General features: G+C 37.7%; 1 protein-coding gene across 2 annotated transcripts in view; it reads left to right on the forward strand.

Moving 5' to 3' along the window:
• CCNI (cyclin I) overlaps positions 1-18,300 on the forward strand; it is a 29,099-nt gene extending 10,799 nt beyond the window's left edge. For both annotated transcript variants that reach the window (XM_032149550.2, XM_032149541.2), the window contains 5 exons: positions 6,806-6,934; positions 9,086-9,160; positions 9,304-9,444; positions 10,006-10,236; positions 16,802-18,300. In XM_032149550.2, coding sequence (XP_032005441.1) covers positions 6,806-6,934; positions 9,086-9,160; positions 9,304-9,444; positions 10,006-10,236; positions 16,802-17,245 — 1,020 coding nt within the window. In that variant the 3' untranslated portion in view covers positions 17,246-18,300. The remainder of the gene's footprint in view (positions 1-6,805; positions 6,935-9,085; positions 9,161-9,303; positions 9,445-10,005; positions 10,237-16,801) is intronic.
• The last annotated feature ends 839 nt before the right edge of the window (positions 18,301-19,139 follow it).

Here is a 19,139-nt window from a genome sequence, read left to right on the forward strand (position 1 = left end):
TGGCCTCTTAACTACTGTTAGCTGCATAGTTTTTCTTTTAGAAATTTTTATACCTCTGTCATATATAATTATTTTTCACAAATAACTGTGAACTTTATCCACTTCAAAAGTTTATTGTATAAGACGTCTTACACGTCTTTTATCCTTAATATCTAACATGGTGCTTGGAAAATAGAATAGTGGTCAAATGTTCTTTTAATATGCATGAGTGAATGAATGGCAAATATGTTAAGTTCCTCGTGTTGTTTTAGGCTAGCCTTTGCTTATTGGTTTTGAAAGTATATATGCCTTTTTAATTCAATTCTAACTTTTCCTACATATATCATTCTTTAAAGAAATACATTCTTCATTTACTGTTACTTGTCATTTTGCAAACTGATTAGTTAACTTGAATGAGGAGTGTTTATATATATGCTATCTCATTTAATATCTCATTTAATCCTTTGAAAAAGTAGGCAGTAGTCCCAATTTGCTCAAGACTTTAATAAGTAATAGAATGATAATTTGGGCTGGACGCAGTGGCTCACGCCTGTAATCCCAGCACTTTGGGAGGCTGAGGTGGGCAGATCACCTGAGGTCAGGCATTCGAGACCAGCCATGGTCAACATGGTGAAACCCCATCTCTACTAAAAATACAAAAAGTAGCTGGGTGTGGTGAGTCATTCCTGTGACCCAGCTACTTGGGAGGCTGAGGCATGAGAATTGCTTGAACCCAGGAGGCAGAGGTTGCAGTGAGCCAAGATCACGTCACTGCACTCCAGCCTGGATGACAGGGTAAGTGAGACTCCATCTCAAAAAAAAAAAAAAAAAATTATAATTCGATCCTTTTCCTAAGGTAGTCCTCTTCCTGTGATATTTTGTGTGTGTGTGTGTGTGTGTGTGTGTGTGCGTGTGTGCATGTGTGATTTTTAGATTAGTTGGGAATTCGAGTCATTTAGCAAATGTCTGCTGAGTATCTTGCTGTACTCTAGGTATTGGGGATACAACAGGAGAAAATAAATTCCTGCCCTTATGTTGTGACATTCTAGTGAGCCTCAAAACTTTTATAGCTGCTTGTAGGACCATTCCTTTCCTCCTTCTGCTATCTCCTTGAGTCAGCATGTAACCAACAATAATATATTTTTACAACCTGGTCTTTGAAGGTGATATTCTACCTAGATTGTAGTATATTGCTATATTACCAAATAATCTGACCTATTTCTTTCTTTTTTTTTTTTTTTTTTTTGAGAAGGAGTTTTTTTCTCTTCTTGCCCAGGCTGGAGTGCAATGGCATGATCTCGGCTCACTGTAACCTTGGCCTCTTGGGCTCAAGTGATTCTCTTGCCTCAGCTTCCCAAGTAGCTGGAATTACAGGCACCCGCCACCACACCTGGCTAATTTTTGTATTTTTAGTAGGGACAGGGTTTCACCATGTTGGCCAAGCTGGTCTCGAACTCCTCACCTCAGATGATCTGCCTGCCTCAGCAACCCAAAGTGCTGGGATTACAGGCATGAGCAACCACGCCCAAATCTGGCCTATTTCTGTAGGTGATTTAACAAATACTGGTGTAATACCAGAGAACAGAATAGTATCAGAACTTCTGAGAGAGATCCACTTCTTAAGGATTTGCCTTTAGTAATGCCAAGTAGAAGCCATATTTAAAATTGGGTGGCCTTGGTCTGGTGGGGATAGGAGTTAAGAATAGGAGTAAAAGGCTATAGGGGCTTGAGTTGCTTGCCAGGGTAACCCCCGGGGACACTTCTCTCTATTCTTTTTTTTTTTTTTTTTTTTTTTGAGACAGAGTCTTGCTCTGCCACCCAGGCTGGAGTGCACTGGTGTGATATCGGCTCACTGTAAGCTCCGCCTCCCGGGTTCACGCTATTCTCCTGCCTCAGCCTCCTGAGTAGCTGGGACTACAGGTGCCCGCAACAACGCCCGGCTAATTTCTTGTATTTTTTAGTAGAGACGGGGTTTCACCATGTTAGCCAGGATGGTCTCGATCTCCTGACCTTGTGATCCGGCCTCCCAAAGTGCTGGGATTACAGGCGTGAGCCACTGCACCCAGCCCCTTCTCTATTCTAGTTCTAACTCTTATTTTCTTCTAAGGGACTGGCTTTTTTTTTTTTTTTTTTACCTCCCTTTCCACTATTGCTCTGACTTTTCTAATTTTGTTTTGAAGTGTTGGTAAAAATGGAAAAGTAAGATATTTTTAAGCTTTCTCTTAGGCCTTTTTCCTCTAGTTTCCTTCTAACTTCCCCCCTGCCCCAACTATATTTTGAAGTCAGTCTCTCACATAATTCTTGTTTAATTTGCATCCCCTATCCCCTAATTTAGGACAGTGTGGTCAGGCAAGAATATTATGCACCTGTGACTCACCTTCTATGTGTTTCTGCCACACTCTGCTTCCCTTATGACAGCACAAAGTATTATAATTTTCTGGTGATTTGACTATGAGTTTCCCTGAGGGGTATGGTTGTGTCATTTTTGTTTACTTGCATATAATAGACTCAAAGTAAGCATTTAAGTGAATGGTGATTATCATTTCTTTATGATTCATTCAGGTACCATACTGTGTTCTTGGCACTTGCAGAGAACTTCTTTTATATTATGTAATAGTACTTTCAAGTTCATGATAATTTTGTTACATGAACTTGGGGAAAACATTGAAACTGGTCAAAGTGGCACACACTTTCAGGTATTCTCAATTTATTTTGCCAAAGTGCTTTTGATTTACAAAGATAAAACCCTGCCACAAATTGTTTATATACAGATGATTTTCAGTAGAATTTTAGAACTCTAAGGAATCTTAAAAACAGGTTGTTAACAGCTTTTCTAGTCATTCTCAGCTGGAGTTTAGGTTTGCTTCCTACTTCATCAAAGCCAAAAGCAAAAATTCAAATTTTTTTTTCTGAGACAAGGTCTCGCTCTGTCGCCCAGGCTGGGGTGCAGTGGCTCCATCACAGTTCACTGCAGCCTCTATTTCCCAGGCTCAAGTGATGCTCCTACCTCAGCCTCCCAAATAGCTGAGATCAGAGGCACGCACCACCATGCCTAACTAATTTTTTTATTTGTGGAGATGAAGTCTCACTGTGTTACCCAGGCTAGTTTCAAACTCCTGGGCTCAAGCAGTTTTCCTGCCTTGGCCCCCTACAGTACTGGGATTCCAATTGTGAGCCATGCCCAGAAATTTAATTTTTTAAAAAATGTTGAACGTAACAGGTGTAATGAGATGCTGTGGGAACATAGGAAGGTACTCAGCCCAACTTGAATTATCAGGAAAAGTATCTGGTGGGGAGTAACACCAAAATAGCTCTCAAGAGATACATAATAAGGCAGGTGAGATAGAGAAGGGAGTGCGTTCCAGTCAGAAGGAGCAATATGAACAAAGGAGCAGTAATGTAAAATAGCAGGGGCAAGAAAGGATCATCAATAGAAGTTACTACTCTTACAGCATGAAGTTTAAGACAGAAAGTGATGGAAGATGTCCGAGGTTAGAGAGGCAGGTCATAGCCGGGCATGGTGGCTTACACCTGTAATTTCAGCACTTTGGGAGGCCGAGGTGGGTGGATCACAAGGTCAGGAGATCGAGACCATCCTGGCTAACACGGTGAAACCCCGTCTCTACTAGAAATACAAAAAATAAGCCGGGCGTGGTGGCAGGTGCCTGTAGTCCCAGCTACTCGGGAGGCTGAGGCAGGAGAATGGTGTGAACCCAGGAGGCGGAGCTTGCAGTGAGCCAAGATTGTGCCACTGCACTCCAGCCTGGGTGACAGAGCAAGACTCTGTCTCAAAAATAAAAAACAACAACAAAAAAAAGGTAGGTCATAGATTTGTATGCCATGCTGGGGAATTGTACTTAATCTTTTAGGTAATGGTGAACCTTTTAGAGTTTAAAGCTGGGGAGGTTGTATATTGTAAGGAGGAGACTAGCAGCGTGTGGAATATAATATATATACAGAATATATATTAATAGCAGTCTATATTTTACCATGTTTGATCAATCCATTATAAATTCTCTTTAGGATTATTTGTTCAACTACTAAATCCTTTTAATCCTATTTAAGCAGTCCATATGAGAAACAGTTCACCTGATGGAATCAGGAAATACTGTTTTGGGCTTTTTCTTTTTCTCTCTCATTCTTTATTTTAGAGGAATAGGAATGAAATGAATTACTTAGGCACAGAACTTACTATTTGTAATGCTGTCATGATAATATTACTGTTTAGTACATGTTTGAATTGATTTGAAAAAGTGACCTTAGACTCAGTATTACTTCAGTTAAATTGAGTCTTCTTAAACTGTTATCTTTTGGATTTTAAAAAAATTATTGCTGGTTTTGGCTAGTGATGCTAACATTGGCCATGCAGGAATACTTTTCTTGGCCCTGTTGTTAAATTTTACTGTCTGGTATATGGGCCAAACATAGTGGCTTACACCTGTAATCCCAACACTTTGGGAGGCCGAGGTGGGAGGATTGCTTGAGCCTGGGAGTTGACGACCAGCCTGGGTAACATAGTGAGACCTTGTCTCTACAAAAAGTAAAATTAGGCCGGGCGCAGTGGCTCACCTCTGTAATCCCAGCACTTTGGGAGGCTGAGATAGGTAGATCGCTTGAGGTCAGGGGTTTGAGACCAGCCTGGCCAACATGGCGAAACCCCATCTCTACTAAAAATACAAAAATCAGCCAGGCGTGGTGGCACAAGCCTATAATCCCAGCTACTTGGGAGGCTGAGGCAGGGAGAATTGCTTGAACCTAGGAGGCGGAGGCTGCAGTGAACTGAGATTGAGCCACTGCACTCTAGCCTGGGTGACAGAGCGAGACTCCATCTCAAAAAAAAAAAGCCGGGCATGGTGGCACGTACCTCTGGTCCTAGCTACTTTGAGGGTGCTGAGGTGGGAAGATCACTTGGGCCTGGGAGGTCGAGGCTGCAGTGTGCCATGGTTGTGCCACCGTACTCCAGCCTGGGTGACAGAGCAAGACCCTGTCTCAAAAAGTATATGGAATATTAAAGTTCAAAGATACTGTCATGATTTCTTTCATGACTAATTGTTAATAGTGTTTAAAATAACTTCATAGATAATATTTTGTAAATTTGTTTTTCTGACATTAGAGAATTGGGTAGTTTAGAGGTGGGAAAGGAGAACTAATATTTGAGTACGTTTGCATTCCATATATATGCTTTACATAAGTTATGTCATTTAGTTATAACTATGATAATCTCCATATAACTGTATTCTCTTTTTTTGTATGTTACCTTTGTGATTCTTCTTACAATTGTATGTTTCTGTTATTGTTTAATGCCCAAACATCAAATAATGACATTATTTAATGTAATCTGTCATTCAGGGATTTTTTTTTCTCCCATACCCCACATTGTATCTCTACCTGAAGGTTGGAGTTAATGGTGTTCTTGTTTTCATAGCTACTGTAAGTCATTGTTCGTTTTGTCTCCCTAAAAGCCTCCCCAGTTTCATCAGATTATAACATCACCTACCTCTCCTGGGAATTTATTTCCTTGTTGTTGATGTGTTTGGCTGGCTTAGTTAACATTACTTTTCCTTATTGTGGCATTTTGGATAAAAGCTCATCTTGATAGGAATTTAATTTCTCTTGAATGCTTAACTCTTCATCCAGAAGTCTTGTGATTGGCTTTACTTGGTTCTCAGGGATTTTTATGGACCCTTAGTCCAGAACTAGATCTTAAAGTAGCCTAGATACAGAATTACAGCTAGATATGAGGAATGACTTCTAGTGTTCCATACCATTGTAGGCTTACTATGGTTAACTTAGGAAATAAAAATGAACTATGATAACAGAATGATAGCCCATTTAAAAAACTGAAATAAATAGTAATAAGTGAAAGTTACCAGGTGCAACAGATGAATTATATATTTAGAGATGATGAAAAAAATATTGAACAGGAAATCAACCTGAAGTAAATGACTATTTTGAAAGATTTCCATGAACACAAAACATTGTTGTTTTCATCTTCCTACATATTATTTGAGTATTCTCCTTATAGCTCTTTCAAACGGTTTGAAACTACAGTTTAAAAGAGCTGTAAGGAGAATACTGAATGTTCCCAAAATAAACAACCGGTTTTATTTTTTTAATGGTGACTCCAAAACTCAAGAGTAAAAGTTTTCTAATCACTATTACTTTAAAGTGTGTCCCTGCTAAAAATTAAACCTATACTCAGTAGGCTTACAACAACAATAAAACAATAATGTTTTGTGTGTGTGGAAATCTTTCGAAATAGTAATTTACTTCAGGTTAATTTCCCGTCCAGTATTTTTTCATCATCTCTAAATGTATAATTCATCTGTTGTCCCTGGTATCTTTTACTTATTACTATTGATTTTAGTTTTTTAAATGGGCTATCATTTCCATTATCATAGTTCATTTGTATTTCCTAAGATAAGTTAATGGCTACTTGCTGCGGGAGAAATTCACTATATTTTCTTAATCTTAAGAGGTGGGGGAACTTAACTCCAAATTACTATCAGTTGATAATAGTGTTACTTAAACTTTAAAATGTTATATTCTCTGAGCACCTAAATTTAATTCAACTATGGATATTTGGTGAGATGACATAGTGAAAATTTTAATAAAGAGTAGGAGAATATTGGATATTAATATTAAATGTGATAACCAATAACATAGTTTTATTTTCATGTATCTCAAGTCTGATAGATTTTGAACAACCTTAACATTTTTAAACATATTTTGTAGTATTACCTAACCTTTTATGAGAGAGAATTGTAAACATACTCTTGATGATAGCTCAAACTTTGTCTTCTGTTTTTAAAATTGTTCCTTATAGAATGTTTCTCCATCCCAGAGAGATGAAGTAATTCAATGGCTGGCCAAACTCAAGTACCAATTCAACCTTTACCCAGAAACATTTGCTCTGGCTAGCAGTCTTTTGGACAGGTTTTTAGCTACCGTAAAGGTAAGTGTTTTAAGATAGACTTACATACAACCTCATTTGAGTGTACGTATGCTAAACTAGAGGCTATTAGTAAACATTCTGTAAGGTAGAAAGAAGTGGAGAACTTTGCTGGAGAATGATGTATGTACCCATAAGAAAACATGGTGGTGTCTTCTGCTATTGTTTATTTTATTTTTATTTTTTGATAGTTTCGCTCTGTTGCCCTGGCTGGAGTGTGTCTGCCTCCTGGGTTCAAGCAATTTTTGTGCCTCAGCCTCCCAAGTAGTTGGGACTGCAGACACGTGCCACCATGCCAGTCTAAGTTTTGTATTTTTAGTAGAGACAAGGTTTTGCCATGTTGGCCAGGCTGGTCTTTGAACTCCCGATGTCAAGTCATCAGCCTGCCTTGGCCTCCCAAAGTGCTGGGATTACAGGCATCAGCCACCACTCACGGCTTTCTACTATTGTTTAAAAAGCAGAAGTGTTTTTGGAAGGGTTTCTAATTATATTCTGTAATTTTCTTTTTGTTACGAGTATTCATAACTTTTTAGCCTATGAAATTTTTTATCTCTTGATTTTAGCACAAACCATATAGCATCAGCAGAATACTTAGTCATTTTCTAACATATTGGTGTACAGAGGTGGACAAGGAATCAGACTAGAATAAAGTATAAGCCTATTGAATACCCATACTGTGTGGCTTTCTGAAAAACATGAAGTGCTTTCTACGGGCTTACTTTGGTATATAACAAGATGTCATAAAACAACTTTGGTATATTTTTGTTGAATGACAGCATACAAATAATTAGGTTTTATATTGTCCCCATTGCTATGTCATTGGCTGTGTCAAATTAGTAAGTAGGCCCTCAACATATTTAAAGCAGAAAATGAGCATTTATTTAATGGCAAGGCATGAAAAAGTAGCATAGTATTTAAACTGTAGGCATTAGTATGCAAAAGAATACGTAAACTGGGGGAACTGTCAATTAAATGCTTTATTAGGTATACAAAATAGAAGCCAAATAATTACGGAGTGTAAGACTGAATAGCTGCTCAGTTTCAAACTTCTACTCTTAAGAGACTTACTAAACATGACAGAACCCAATAAATAAGAAATATGAAAAAAATGAGATATTTGGCAAAATTCTCTAATTGTTCCAGAAATTTCCCCAGCTTTGTTTCAAGTGTTTAATAAACACAGCAAGAAACTCATGATAGAAACTACAACAATGTGTTCACTAATAATTTTTGAAAAATGTACTGTCCAAGAAAGGACACTAACCTTAAACTCATCTTTCTGTGGAATTATCTGTGAAAAGTAGGTTAGATGTAGTAGAGAGGGAGGGAGGAGTGATGTGGACTTGTTGCTGAGATAAAAGTAGGCATTTTTCAGATATCCCAGATTGCAAGCAATTAGCTTTAAAAAATGTTTACATACACAAAAAGTTTTTTAATTTTGGGAATATTATTTATTAAAAACTTCTAAATCAAGCTTTTTTTTCTGCCGGATAGAAATGAACTTTGGTTAATTGGCTTTGGTTGAACTTTGAGCAATGGAATTGATATTATTTTTGTAGAATATCATATGGCTAGGATTGTAATGTTAAAAGTTAGCTCCCAGGCCGGGCACGGTGGCTGACGCCTGTAATCCCAGCACTTTGGGAGGCTGAGGCAGGCGGATCACGAGGTCAGGAGATGAGACCATCCTGGCTAACACGGTGAAACCCCCGTCTCTACTAAAAATACAAAAAAAAATTAGCTGGGAGTGGTGGCGGGCGCTTGTAGTCCCAGCTACTTGGGAGGCTGAGACAGGAGAATGGCATGAACCCAGGAGGCGGAGCTAGCAGTGAGCTGAGATTGTGCCACTGTACTCCAGCCTGGGCAACAGGCCAAGACTCCATCTCAAAAAAAAAAAAAAGTTAGCTCTAGACACACTTGATCTTGCAAGTGTACTTTCCTTCCTTCTGTAAAGCTTTTTAATAAACTTTGTTTTCTGTTCTTAAAGTTAGCTCTGATCTAAAAAGCAATGAGTGGCAGTCACATTAATTGAATTCCATAGTATTTTGTGTATACCTGTCTCATCTGCATATCTAGGTTTTTAAAACAGTTATAAAAAGTTAAACCGTTTTTGAAAAATCACTAAAGTTGCTTTTTCCCTCTTCAAAATTTTAGGCTCATCCAAAATACTTGAGTTGTATTGCAATCAGCTGTTTTTTCCTAGCTGCCAAGACTGTTGAGGAAGATGAGGTAATCCTTTCAAGATAATGTTTCTTCTGTGAAAATTTCTCTCCACATTTATTAACTTGCTTCTTGTTTGCCAAAACAAAAACCGTAAATGAGTTTCTTTCTGTCCTTTTCTCCCTGTCCCTGTTCCCCTTTGCTTTGGATAGAGAATTCCAGTACTAAAGGTATTGGCAAGAGACAGTTTCTGTGGATGTTCCTCATCTGAAATTTTGAGAATGGAGAGAATTATTCTGGATAAGTTGAATTGGGATCTTCACACAGCCACACCACTGGATTTTCTTCATATTGTAAATATACCTGAAGTCTTTTAGTTTCTTATTTGAGTGTGTAGTCTTCAGTAAATTAAAAAATAGATTGCCTACTCATTTATTTTGTACTGGAAATAGGAAAAAGAAAACTTGATATTCAAGGAAAAATTATAAATTAGTATATATGTCATATCACTGAAGCTTAAATCGCAAACTTAGAAATTGAATAGGTTAGGCTGGGCGCGGTGGCTCACTCCTGTAATCCCAGCATTTTGGGAGGCTGAGGCAGGCGGATCACTTGAGGTCAGGAATTTGAGACCAGCCTGGCCAACATGGTGAAACCCTGTCTCTACTAAAAATAGAAAAATTAGCCGGGCATGGTGGCAGGCGCCTGTAATCCCAGCTACTCGGGATGCTGAGGCAGGCAGGAGAATCGCTTGAATCCAGGAGGCGGAGGTTGCAGTGAGTCGAGATCATCTACTGCACTCCAGCCTGGGCAACAGAGTGAGACTGTCTCAAAAAGATATTGAATAGGTTGCATCAATTTCTATATATAATTTCCTAGATATTTAAATAAAATGATGTTCTTGTGATTTTCAGTTCCATGCCATTGCAGTGTCAACTAGGCCTCAGTTACTTTTCAGTTTGCCCAAATTGAGCCCATCTCAACATTTGGCAGTCCTTACCAAGCAACTACTTCACTGTATGGCCTGCAACCAACTTCTGCAGTTCAGAGGATCCATGCTTGCTCTGGCCATGGTTAGTCTGGAAATGGAGAAACTCATTCCTGATTGGCTTTCTCTTACAATTGAACTGCTTCAGAAAGCACAGGTAGGTGTCAGACTCATTAAATAGTGTTCTTTTTAAGTTTTTCTATGATTGGAATACATAGAGTTACCAAACTAAAAGACATTTCTAATGTAATGGCAAACCATTCTTAAGAGTAGACAAGAGTAAAGTATATATTTTAAATTTACGGGCTAGATGATCTCTTTTTTTCATATAAAACTTATATAGTATTTTTAAGATTCCTTTTAACCATTTCTCTTACTGTAAGAATTCTAAAATGTTCATAAGATTGTCAATACCATATTGTCCTTTAGTTTTTTGTAAAGAAACTTCCTAGCTACATCTGTAGGTTTTAATGTAGTACTTCTTTACTTCACTCATTTTATAACGGATGTCAGGAACAAAAATTAGAATAAGTTGCTTTTTAGACAAGCAAATAATTTATTGTTGGCTAGTAAGTGAAGTATTTATACCAAACTGGCAGGTAGAAGCCGCTTTTCTGAAAGAGGTTTTGCCCTGGCAGTTCTATTATTACCTAAGATTAGTTGGTAACTTGTATCTACAGATTATTATAAAATGTATAGGTTGATAAATTATCAACCACCTAAGTAAAATGTAAAGGTTAAGTGGAGAAAATTCTCATTCAAATGGAAAGTTGGTGAGAGTGCTGTATGTTAGCAACTACTTTGAGAGAAGGCTTACTGGTTCTATTCATGTCACCAAATAGAACTTACCGAGTTTAGGTGTGCTGCAAACCATTTTCCTGCCAGCTGAATCCATAAAAGACTCATGAACCTACTTTCCCTTTATATGGCTATTTATTCTTATTTAACAGTAGTTATTCTGATTTGTTTTATTGGATTTTACTTAGAAGATTGTGAAATTCTAAGCTTAACATTTTGCAGTAAACGTAATTGTAGCAAAGAACTACAGTTATTGAGCTAAAAAGTTAGATTATTATAAAAGAAAAACATAATAGTTGAATTTGGTGTTTTTCTAAGAAAGTTATAATTGATCTTATAGCAAACATTTTAAGAAGTATGTCTGAAGAAAATGAAGCAGGCAAAAAAATAATTTTTTTTTTAAACAAGTATGTCAGTGCTTCCAAGAATTTCAGGCTCTAGTTTGTGAGCAGAGGGGAGCTCAGTCTTTTCATAAAAAGGTTGATGACCAGAGCAGTATGTTAGGTAGAGATCTACCTATGTAGTGTAACATGGGCTATTTTTTTGTTTTGAAGGGATATCTTAATTGCCTTAGATTGAAATAATTAAATGCTGCAATGAGAATAAATCCTAGGAGGTAGTTGCTACTTAGTGAGAATTTTTAGAAATTATGATAAACCACCATTTAAATGAATAATATGACACAGAATATTTACTTTGCTCACCCTGGAGTGTTAGAAAGAAAAGTTGAATATTAATCACTCACATTAGACTGTGAAGTAGAGGAATAGGCTTAATAGAAAACCTCCTACATTACATTATTTTTATTGGAACAAATGACATCTCTAAATGCCTTCTGACTTGGTCTCTGTGCTTGTTCTCAAGATAGTACAGAAAAAGATTGCTCTAAAGTATTAGTGTCAGAGGACAGATTTTGAAGCATAAATAATAATGTTGTAAATAGCATGTGTATTCTGTAGCTTTGAGATGATGTTTTCCTAGTGAAAAACTGGAAACTCTGATTCTCTTTTGTAAGTTTTCTGGTGCTAGAGGAAGAAAGTATTCACTGAAACTTTTTTTTTTCTTCTTAGCTGAAGGAGTATTACAAACCTGGGATTTGACAAAATCTTTGGAGAAATTACTTCATTGAACTCCTTTATTTTATAGCTCTGGGGTAGGGAACTGGAGACTTTCTTAGAGCTGCGTAGAGCTACTTAGTAGTGATTTAAAAGAACCAGTGCTTTTTTTCATACCACACAAACCTTAAAAATTCTAGTTCAGTGGTTTTCATAATTTGTTTTAGAAGTGGAACCCTTTCCCAGTCCCCCTTCCCCAAAGAAAATCTTGTACACACACAATCCCAGAATATAGAAAAGTGGAGCTATACTTGTGTTTAAGGGCAGGTCCCCACTCAACATAGCGTTTTCCCTTCCATAGCTAGAAATCTACCTATGTAGTGTAGGTTTAGATTATATTATGTAGGTAGTGTTTGGACGTAGTTTGAAAACTGGAAATACAGTGACTTTCTTTTTTTTTTTTTTTAAGAGATTTGCCCCATGTAGTATATAATTGCAGTGGGGAAGTTAGTGAAGAAAAGGAAGGTCATAAATCTTGGTAGAGACTTTTGGGACTTGTTCTAGCAGTTCTCCTCTAACACCAACCCATGTGGTCCAAACATGGATGGCTCCTAGTTCTTTAGGACTCATTTCTGTTTTTGCTAAGTTTGCTGTGTTTAGGTAGGGAACACCAGGTCTAATATCTTTGTGTTTAGACGTGTGACAAGGCCACAATATCAGATTTCTTCCTCTTTTTCTGGATTTAGTATAGGAAATTCTTGCATCAGATTGATGAGATCATGCCAAAATTATTTGTGACATGATTCCCAGTGTCTGGGTTTGAGGAGAGTCCATCACAGACATACCGTGCTGTGAGGAGGCCACTCTCACTAGTTCTGCCTGAGCCCCCACTTTGAGACAAAGTATGGCGAGTGTTGCCAGGTTTGAAAGGCAGTCTTCCTTTTGTCCCTCTTAACCTCTCACAACTACACCCCCTTAAGCTCTTGCGCCACCTGTTGGTCACCATTCTGGGATGGCTAAACCTCTTTCTCTCCTTACCCTTCTGCTACCCTTGCTCTGTTGTGTGGTTGTGCTCACGTCCTCCTCTTTCTGACTGATGTGGCCCACCCTGATAAACTCAGGCTGTTAACTCTACCTAGATTAGTGTGGTAGTCTTTGTAGTTCCTAGCTGGGCAGTAGTCAAAGTTACATGTTCTACTTTAAAACTAGAGTAGGTTCAGCCATAAAACAGAACAAAATCATGTCCTTTGCAGCAACATGGATGCAGCTGGAGGCCATTATCCTAAGTGAATTAACGCAGGAACAGAAAACCAAATATCACACGTTCTCACTTACAAGTGGGAGCTAAACATTGGGTACAATGCGGACATAAAGATGGCAACAGTAGAAACTGGGGACTACTAGAGGGGGGAGGGAGGGAGGGGAGCAAGGGTTGAAAAACTGTTGGGTACTGTGCTCACTACCTGGTTGACAGGATCACTTGTACTCCAAACCTCAGCATCATGCAATATATATCTAGGTAATAAACCTGCACATGTAGCCCCTAAAAGTAAAAAGCAGCAAATTAAAAAAAAAAAAGCAGCAGCAGACCCCTCCCTACCAGTCTCCTGGTTCTTTTTGAAGGTGGCTGTGGTCAGACTATTCCAGCAGGTTCCTCAGTGCTTCATGCTGTTCACCAAACCTGGATCCATCTGGACCTACCATTTATGTCATTTATTGTTATAAAAAATAATACATATTCTCTTGACACCTTATAATTAGAGTTCATTTAAGTCCTTTTTATCAACTCCATTAGAGTACTTGTCTGGTGTCGAGAGTTTTGGTAGTTCCAGTATATGTGCTTGTTTTGTTTCTTCCACTGGATCTCAAGAAGGAACAAATTATTTTGGTGTCTTATAGAACAAATTCAGATTGTACTAGATTAGAAGGAATTTATTTTGATGTTATTTTGGAGAAAAGACTTACTTGGGACTTGGGTGGAAGTGGAGTTCATATAGATGGTTTTGTTTTGAATAATTTCTAAAGTCTTTTCTAGCTCTGTCATTTCTTGTCAGCCTCCCACCTCTAAAATATAACTCTCTATTTACTTTTTTCACACAGAAAGATTATCGTGACATAGTCTTCCTCTTACTTAAATACATGTCTTTTTAGGATTCTGCCATAGTATTGATTCTGCCATGGCATTTATTATGCCCAGTGACCAAGGCATTAGAATATTTGTGGTACCTTTACCTTTCTAGGCCAATAAATATCATTCATTTGCTAAAGAACGTTTCATTAAACGAGGTACAGTTGGCTCTCCATATCACTGGGTTTGGCATCTGGATTCAACCAACCGTGAATTGAAAATATTCGGGAAGAAATTTCACAGAGTTCCAAAAAAAACCTTGAATTTGTGACACGCTGAGTACTACATTGAATCCACACAGATGAAGTGATGTGTAGGCATTCTGTTAGGTATTATAAGTAATCTAGGGATGATTTAAAGTATACAGGACGATGTGAGTGGGTTATATGCAAATACTACATTATTTTATATAAGAGACTTGAGCATGTTGGGTTTTGTTATCTTTTGGAGGATCCTAGAACTAATCCCCTATGGATACTGTGGGATGACTGTACTTATTTTTTAGAAGTAATTTCTACACTATAGCCTTTTTCACTCCCAGTTTCTTTCATTTTTTTTTTTAGGCTTCCTAAAATATTGGCAGAAGCTCCATCCTTTCTCTGTGCTTTGTTCCAATGTTTTTAGCATGTTTCAGCTTGTTCTACATCCATGGGATATATAATAAGACCTAGCCTAAATGTAAGCTTGATAGTTCAGGGACTATCTTAAGTGTTATGTAACTTTTTTCTTTTAAGGGAGGGAGAACAAATTCTAATACTAGTTAATAGTGTCTTACCCATAGTGTGTTATCTAATGCCTTTCAAACTAGGGGAAAAAAATCAGTGAACAATATGGTAGATGCTAAAATCTGCCATTTTCTTGTATATTTCTGACAGTTTCAGTTATTTTGCATTTGTATTATACAATGACAAACATCAGCCTTTTACCATTCTTTCCTCTGGTATTTTTTCAGTAACATAATGAATGTATTTAGAGATAAAAATAATTTTGTGACCAAATGTGTTCTTGTAGAGTGCATTATTTTCCCCTATTTTCTCTGTGGTATTGCAAGCAGTCATGGTGTGTGCTGCAGGTTATATGAGGATGAGTAAGACTTGGTCCAGAAATGTCCAGAATACCCAAAACTGGAAAAAGTGATCCCTGATAGTTAAATGGTCAAGATAGGCTCCCCGAAGGTGATGGTGTTTAGCCAGTCCTGGAAGGAATCGGCAATACAATTTCAACAGGTAGAAATAAGATGATTAAGGGTAAAATAAGAAAGGGGAAGATGAGTGTGTCATATAGAGCAGGACTTCAGCAAGAGTGTAGACCACAAGTTGAGGGTATGCTAGGAAATAAGGCTAGAAAAGAAGGTTGGGATCAGATTATGGAGATTCTTATTAATACTAAACTAAGGAGTTTAGCTTATTTCTGGTAGGCATTGGGGTGCCGCTGGAGAGAGCAGGGAAGGAATATATGATGCTAACTAAGGTTATTTTGACAATGCTGTAATTGAAAGTGAGGAAGAGAGACACTTTACTACAGGTAATAATTTAAAGGCCTTCCATGTACAGTCATTGTGCTGGAAACTTAGGGATAAAAAGATGAATATAATACAGTGTCACACCTTCGGTCTTGTAGTCTATAATGGAAAGGCTAAATGGTTAAATAGATTATTATAATGAAATGTAAATATGTTAAAAGGTTTTAGTGTCTCTTTTTTTTTTTTTTTTTTTTTTTGAGACAGTCTTGCTCTGTCTGTTGGCCTGGCTGGAATGCAGTGGCTTGATCTCACCTCACTGCAACCTCCACCTCCTGGGCTCAAGCCATTCTCATGCCTCAGCCTCCTGAGTAGCTGGGATTACAGGCATCTACCACTATGTCCAGCTAATGTTTTGTATTTTTAGTAGAGAAGGGGTTTTGCCATGTTGGCCAGGCTGGTCTGAACTTCTGGCTTCAAGCGATCCACCTGCCTTGGCCTCCCAAAGTGCTAGGATTACAGGCATGAGCCACCACGCCTGGCCATAAATATGTTAAAAGGTTGATATAGAAACATGACCGTGGCATTTAGGGTGTTTGGGGTGTTGAGGGAGTCAGGGGTAGTAACTCCAGAAAGGATTGATTGATACCTGTGAATTGTCCTGAACGGTAAGAAGGAATCATCAAAACTCCCAAATTAAAAACTTTACCAAAAACATTTTATCTTAGTGCTAAGTCTACTATTTTCTACAAAATACGTATTTCTAAATTTTTCATTTACTATTTTAAAATTCTTAGCTTCCCTCCTCATCCCTGATTAAAAAAAATGTTTTTTTGCCCTTTGGCTTCTTACATTCTTAATGAATGTGTTTATGAGTACTTTGGACTCCACTGAAAAAAATTAGAAGAGGCCAGAAGAGTAGGATGAAAGGCCTTCTAGACAGGGGAAATAGACTGAAAAAAAAAAAAAAAAAAAAAGCAGACGTTGGATACAAAAAAGTAGTTTCTGTTCTCATATAAATGTTCAGCATACATTGCAAATACAAAACTCAAGTTCCAAAGATAATTATATTAGAAATACAGATTTGGACCTAATTTCTAAGATGATGATGATGGATGGGTAGGCTGGATAAACAGATGAGTTGGAGGTAGAAGATGTGGGGAGAGAAAAGACTCAGTGGGGACGGAAAGCACAGGGAGGAAAAATGGCCACCAGAGATAACAGAGCAGCCTATGTTAATTAATGATCAACTGTGTTTTTTTTTTTTTTCCCCCTGGCCCAGATGGATAGCTCCCAGTTGATCCATTGTCGGGAGCTTGTGGCACATCACCTTTCTACTCTGCAGTCTTCCCTGCCTCTAAATTCCGTTTATGTCTACCGTCCCCTCAAGCACACCCTGGTGACCTGTGACAAAGGAGTGTTCAGATTACATCCCTCCTCTGTCCCAGGCCCAGAATTCTCCAAGGACAACAGCAAGCCAGAAGTGCCAGTCAGAGGTACAGCAGCCTTTTACCATCATCTCCCAGCTGCCAGTGGGTGCAAGCAGACCTCTACTAAACGCAAAGTAGAGGAAATGGAAGTGGATGACTTCTATGATGGAATCAAACGGCTCTATAATGAAGATAATGTCTCAGAAAATGTGGGTTCTGTGTGTGGCACTGATTTATCAAGACAAGAGGGACATGCTTCCCCTTGTCCACCTTTGCAGCCTGTTTCTGTCATGTAGTTTCAACAAGTGCTACCTTTGAGTGTAAACTAAGGTAGACTACTCTGGGAATGAGAACATGCAAAATCAGGAAAGGCTGTAGAAGGAAGTATACCTTAACAGGCTGATTTGGAGTGAGCCAGAAAAAAAAAAAAAAACTCTCATTATTTGTGTGGCTAATTATAATTCAGCATTATTTAAACACATAAAGACCAAAAAAAAAAAAAAATCCAAAAGATCCAAACTTTTTTTAAACTTAAAAAAACTCTTTGTAGTATGTCAGTTGTACTTTTTGTCTGCCATAATGTAACGTAGCTTGCCCCGTCAAAAATTCAGTTAAAATTCATAGCCAGCAATCCTGTCCCCCGTCAGTATCCTGATTTAATTTTCCTGTTGCTTTTGCTTGCTTCTCCATTTAATAGTTACTGAACTTTATGCATGTTGATCTATAGTGATTTTCACTGCAGTTGAATGAACAAATTATTTCAGTGTGACAGCCATGACTCAAGTTCCAATTAGTCTGAAAAGGGTACTTTAGAATTGTCCCATATTAATCAGAGACGGCAACAGAAAAAGTTCTCATATTACCAGGTTGATTTTGTGTCTCATTTCAAATTTTAATTTAAAATTATGGTTTTCATTTTTGTTTACCTTAAAGTGATGCTTAAAAGTGGCATGTAATTAGGACACTTAGATTTGTTGAAAGCATTTTTGACATTTGTATAAAAGAATTTGTGATAAATATATCCAGGTGCTCACCAAAGAAACATGTACGTAACAAATTAGATTTTTCTAACTGATAGTTTTCACTCATTTATAATCAGTAGGAGAGAGTGTCTAGATGTTGGGGCAACTCTATGATTTGAGTCTGTAACATGTTATAACTGAATTTAGTACCCTAGTTTGTTAAGCTATTAGGATTTTCTAATAGAACTTACTCCCCCTGCCTCCCCAGCCTATGTTTCTTTTAATGACTTCTGGATCCTGAACTCCCTTTGCAGTCTGAAAAAGGTATTGCAGTCAGAACCGTGTACTGATGATAAAAGCCTCTGGTAGCAATAAAAAGTTGTCCTTAACTTTTGTTTCTGTGACTTTTTTCTGGTTGTGAAGAGGTACAGGTTCCTGATTAGCTAGGCACTGCTATTTCAACTAGAGAAAACAATAGACCAAGAATACACTTACTGAAAATAAAACATGAAGAAAAGAGGATCTGAATGTGATCGAGGGATATAGGTTTTAGACATAAGAATTTTACTTTCGTGGTATTTTTTCACTGGTGCACTGTGAATCCTCCAAATAGTAAATTTACATCTTAATGTGACTGCTTGTGAGAGTAGGCTCAGACCCATATCTTTAAAATGTTATTTTTAGCCATTTTTTAATGTTCAGATTTAGCAGAACAAGAGTATTTTCAGGTCATCATCTGATTTGTAAAAAATTCTTGTGGTAGGGTTCACTACCTGTTTTATGACCTTAAAATCCAATTAAATGGGAAGCGTTTACTCACATGTCAGTACAGGGAGTGGGAGGGAAGATAGCAAAGGATTGGCTTCACAGATAGACATTTTAAAAATTTCTCATCCTGATCTTCATCTGTTTAATTCATCTGAATTGTAGGAGCTCTAAGAAGTTTACAACTGCATATGTTCATAGTATCTGTAAAATGATACAGATACTATGAAACTTCCTCCTCTTTAACAGATGAGGACATAGTTGTGTTACATAGAAAGCTAGGGATAAAACTGAGTTTAGAGTCAGTATTTCATTTGTAGTCCAGTAGCTGCAAATTGAGCAGAATGTTAGAGGACAATAGGATTTTCACTTTTTGGTCCTAAGGTTTTCAATATTTACAAATTGCTGGTAAGTTAGTTTGGGACACAGCATTCTTCTCATGGGACACTGAATCAAGTGGGAT

This window comes from Hylobates moloch, unplaced genomic scaffold (genome assembly GCF_009828535.3).
Source record: "Hylobates moloch isolate HMO894 unplaced genomic scaffold, HMol_V3 SCAFFOLD_2, whole genome shotgun sequence".
NCBI classification, from domain to species: domain Eukaryota; kingdom Metazoa; phylum Chordata; class Mammalia; order Primates; family Hylobatidae; genus Hylobates; species Hylobates moloch.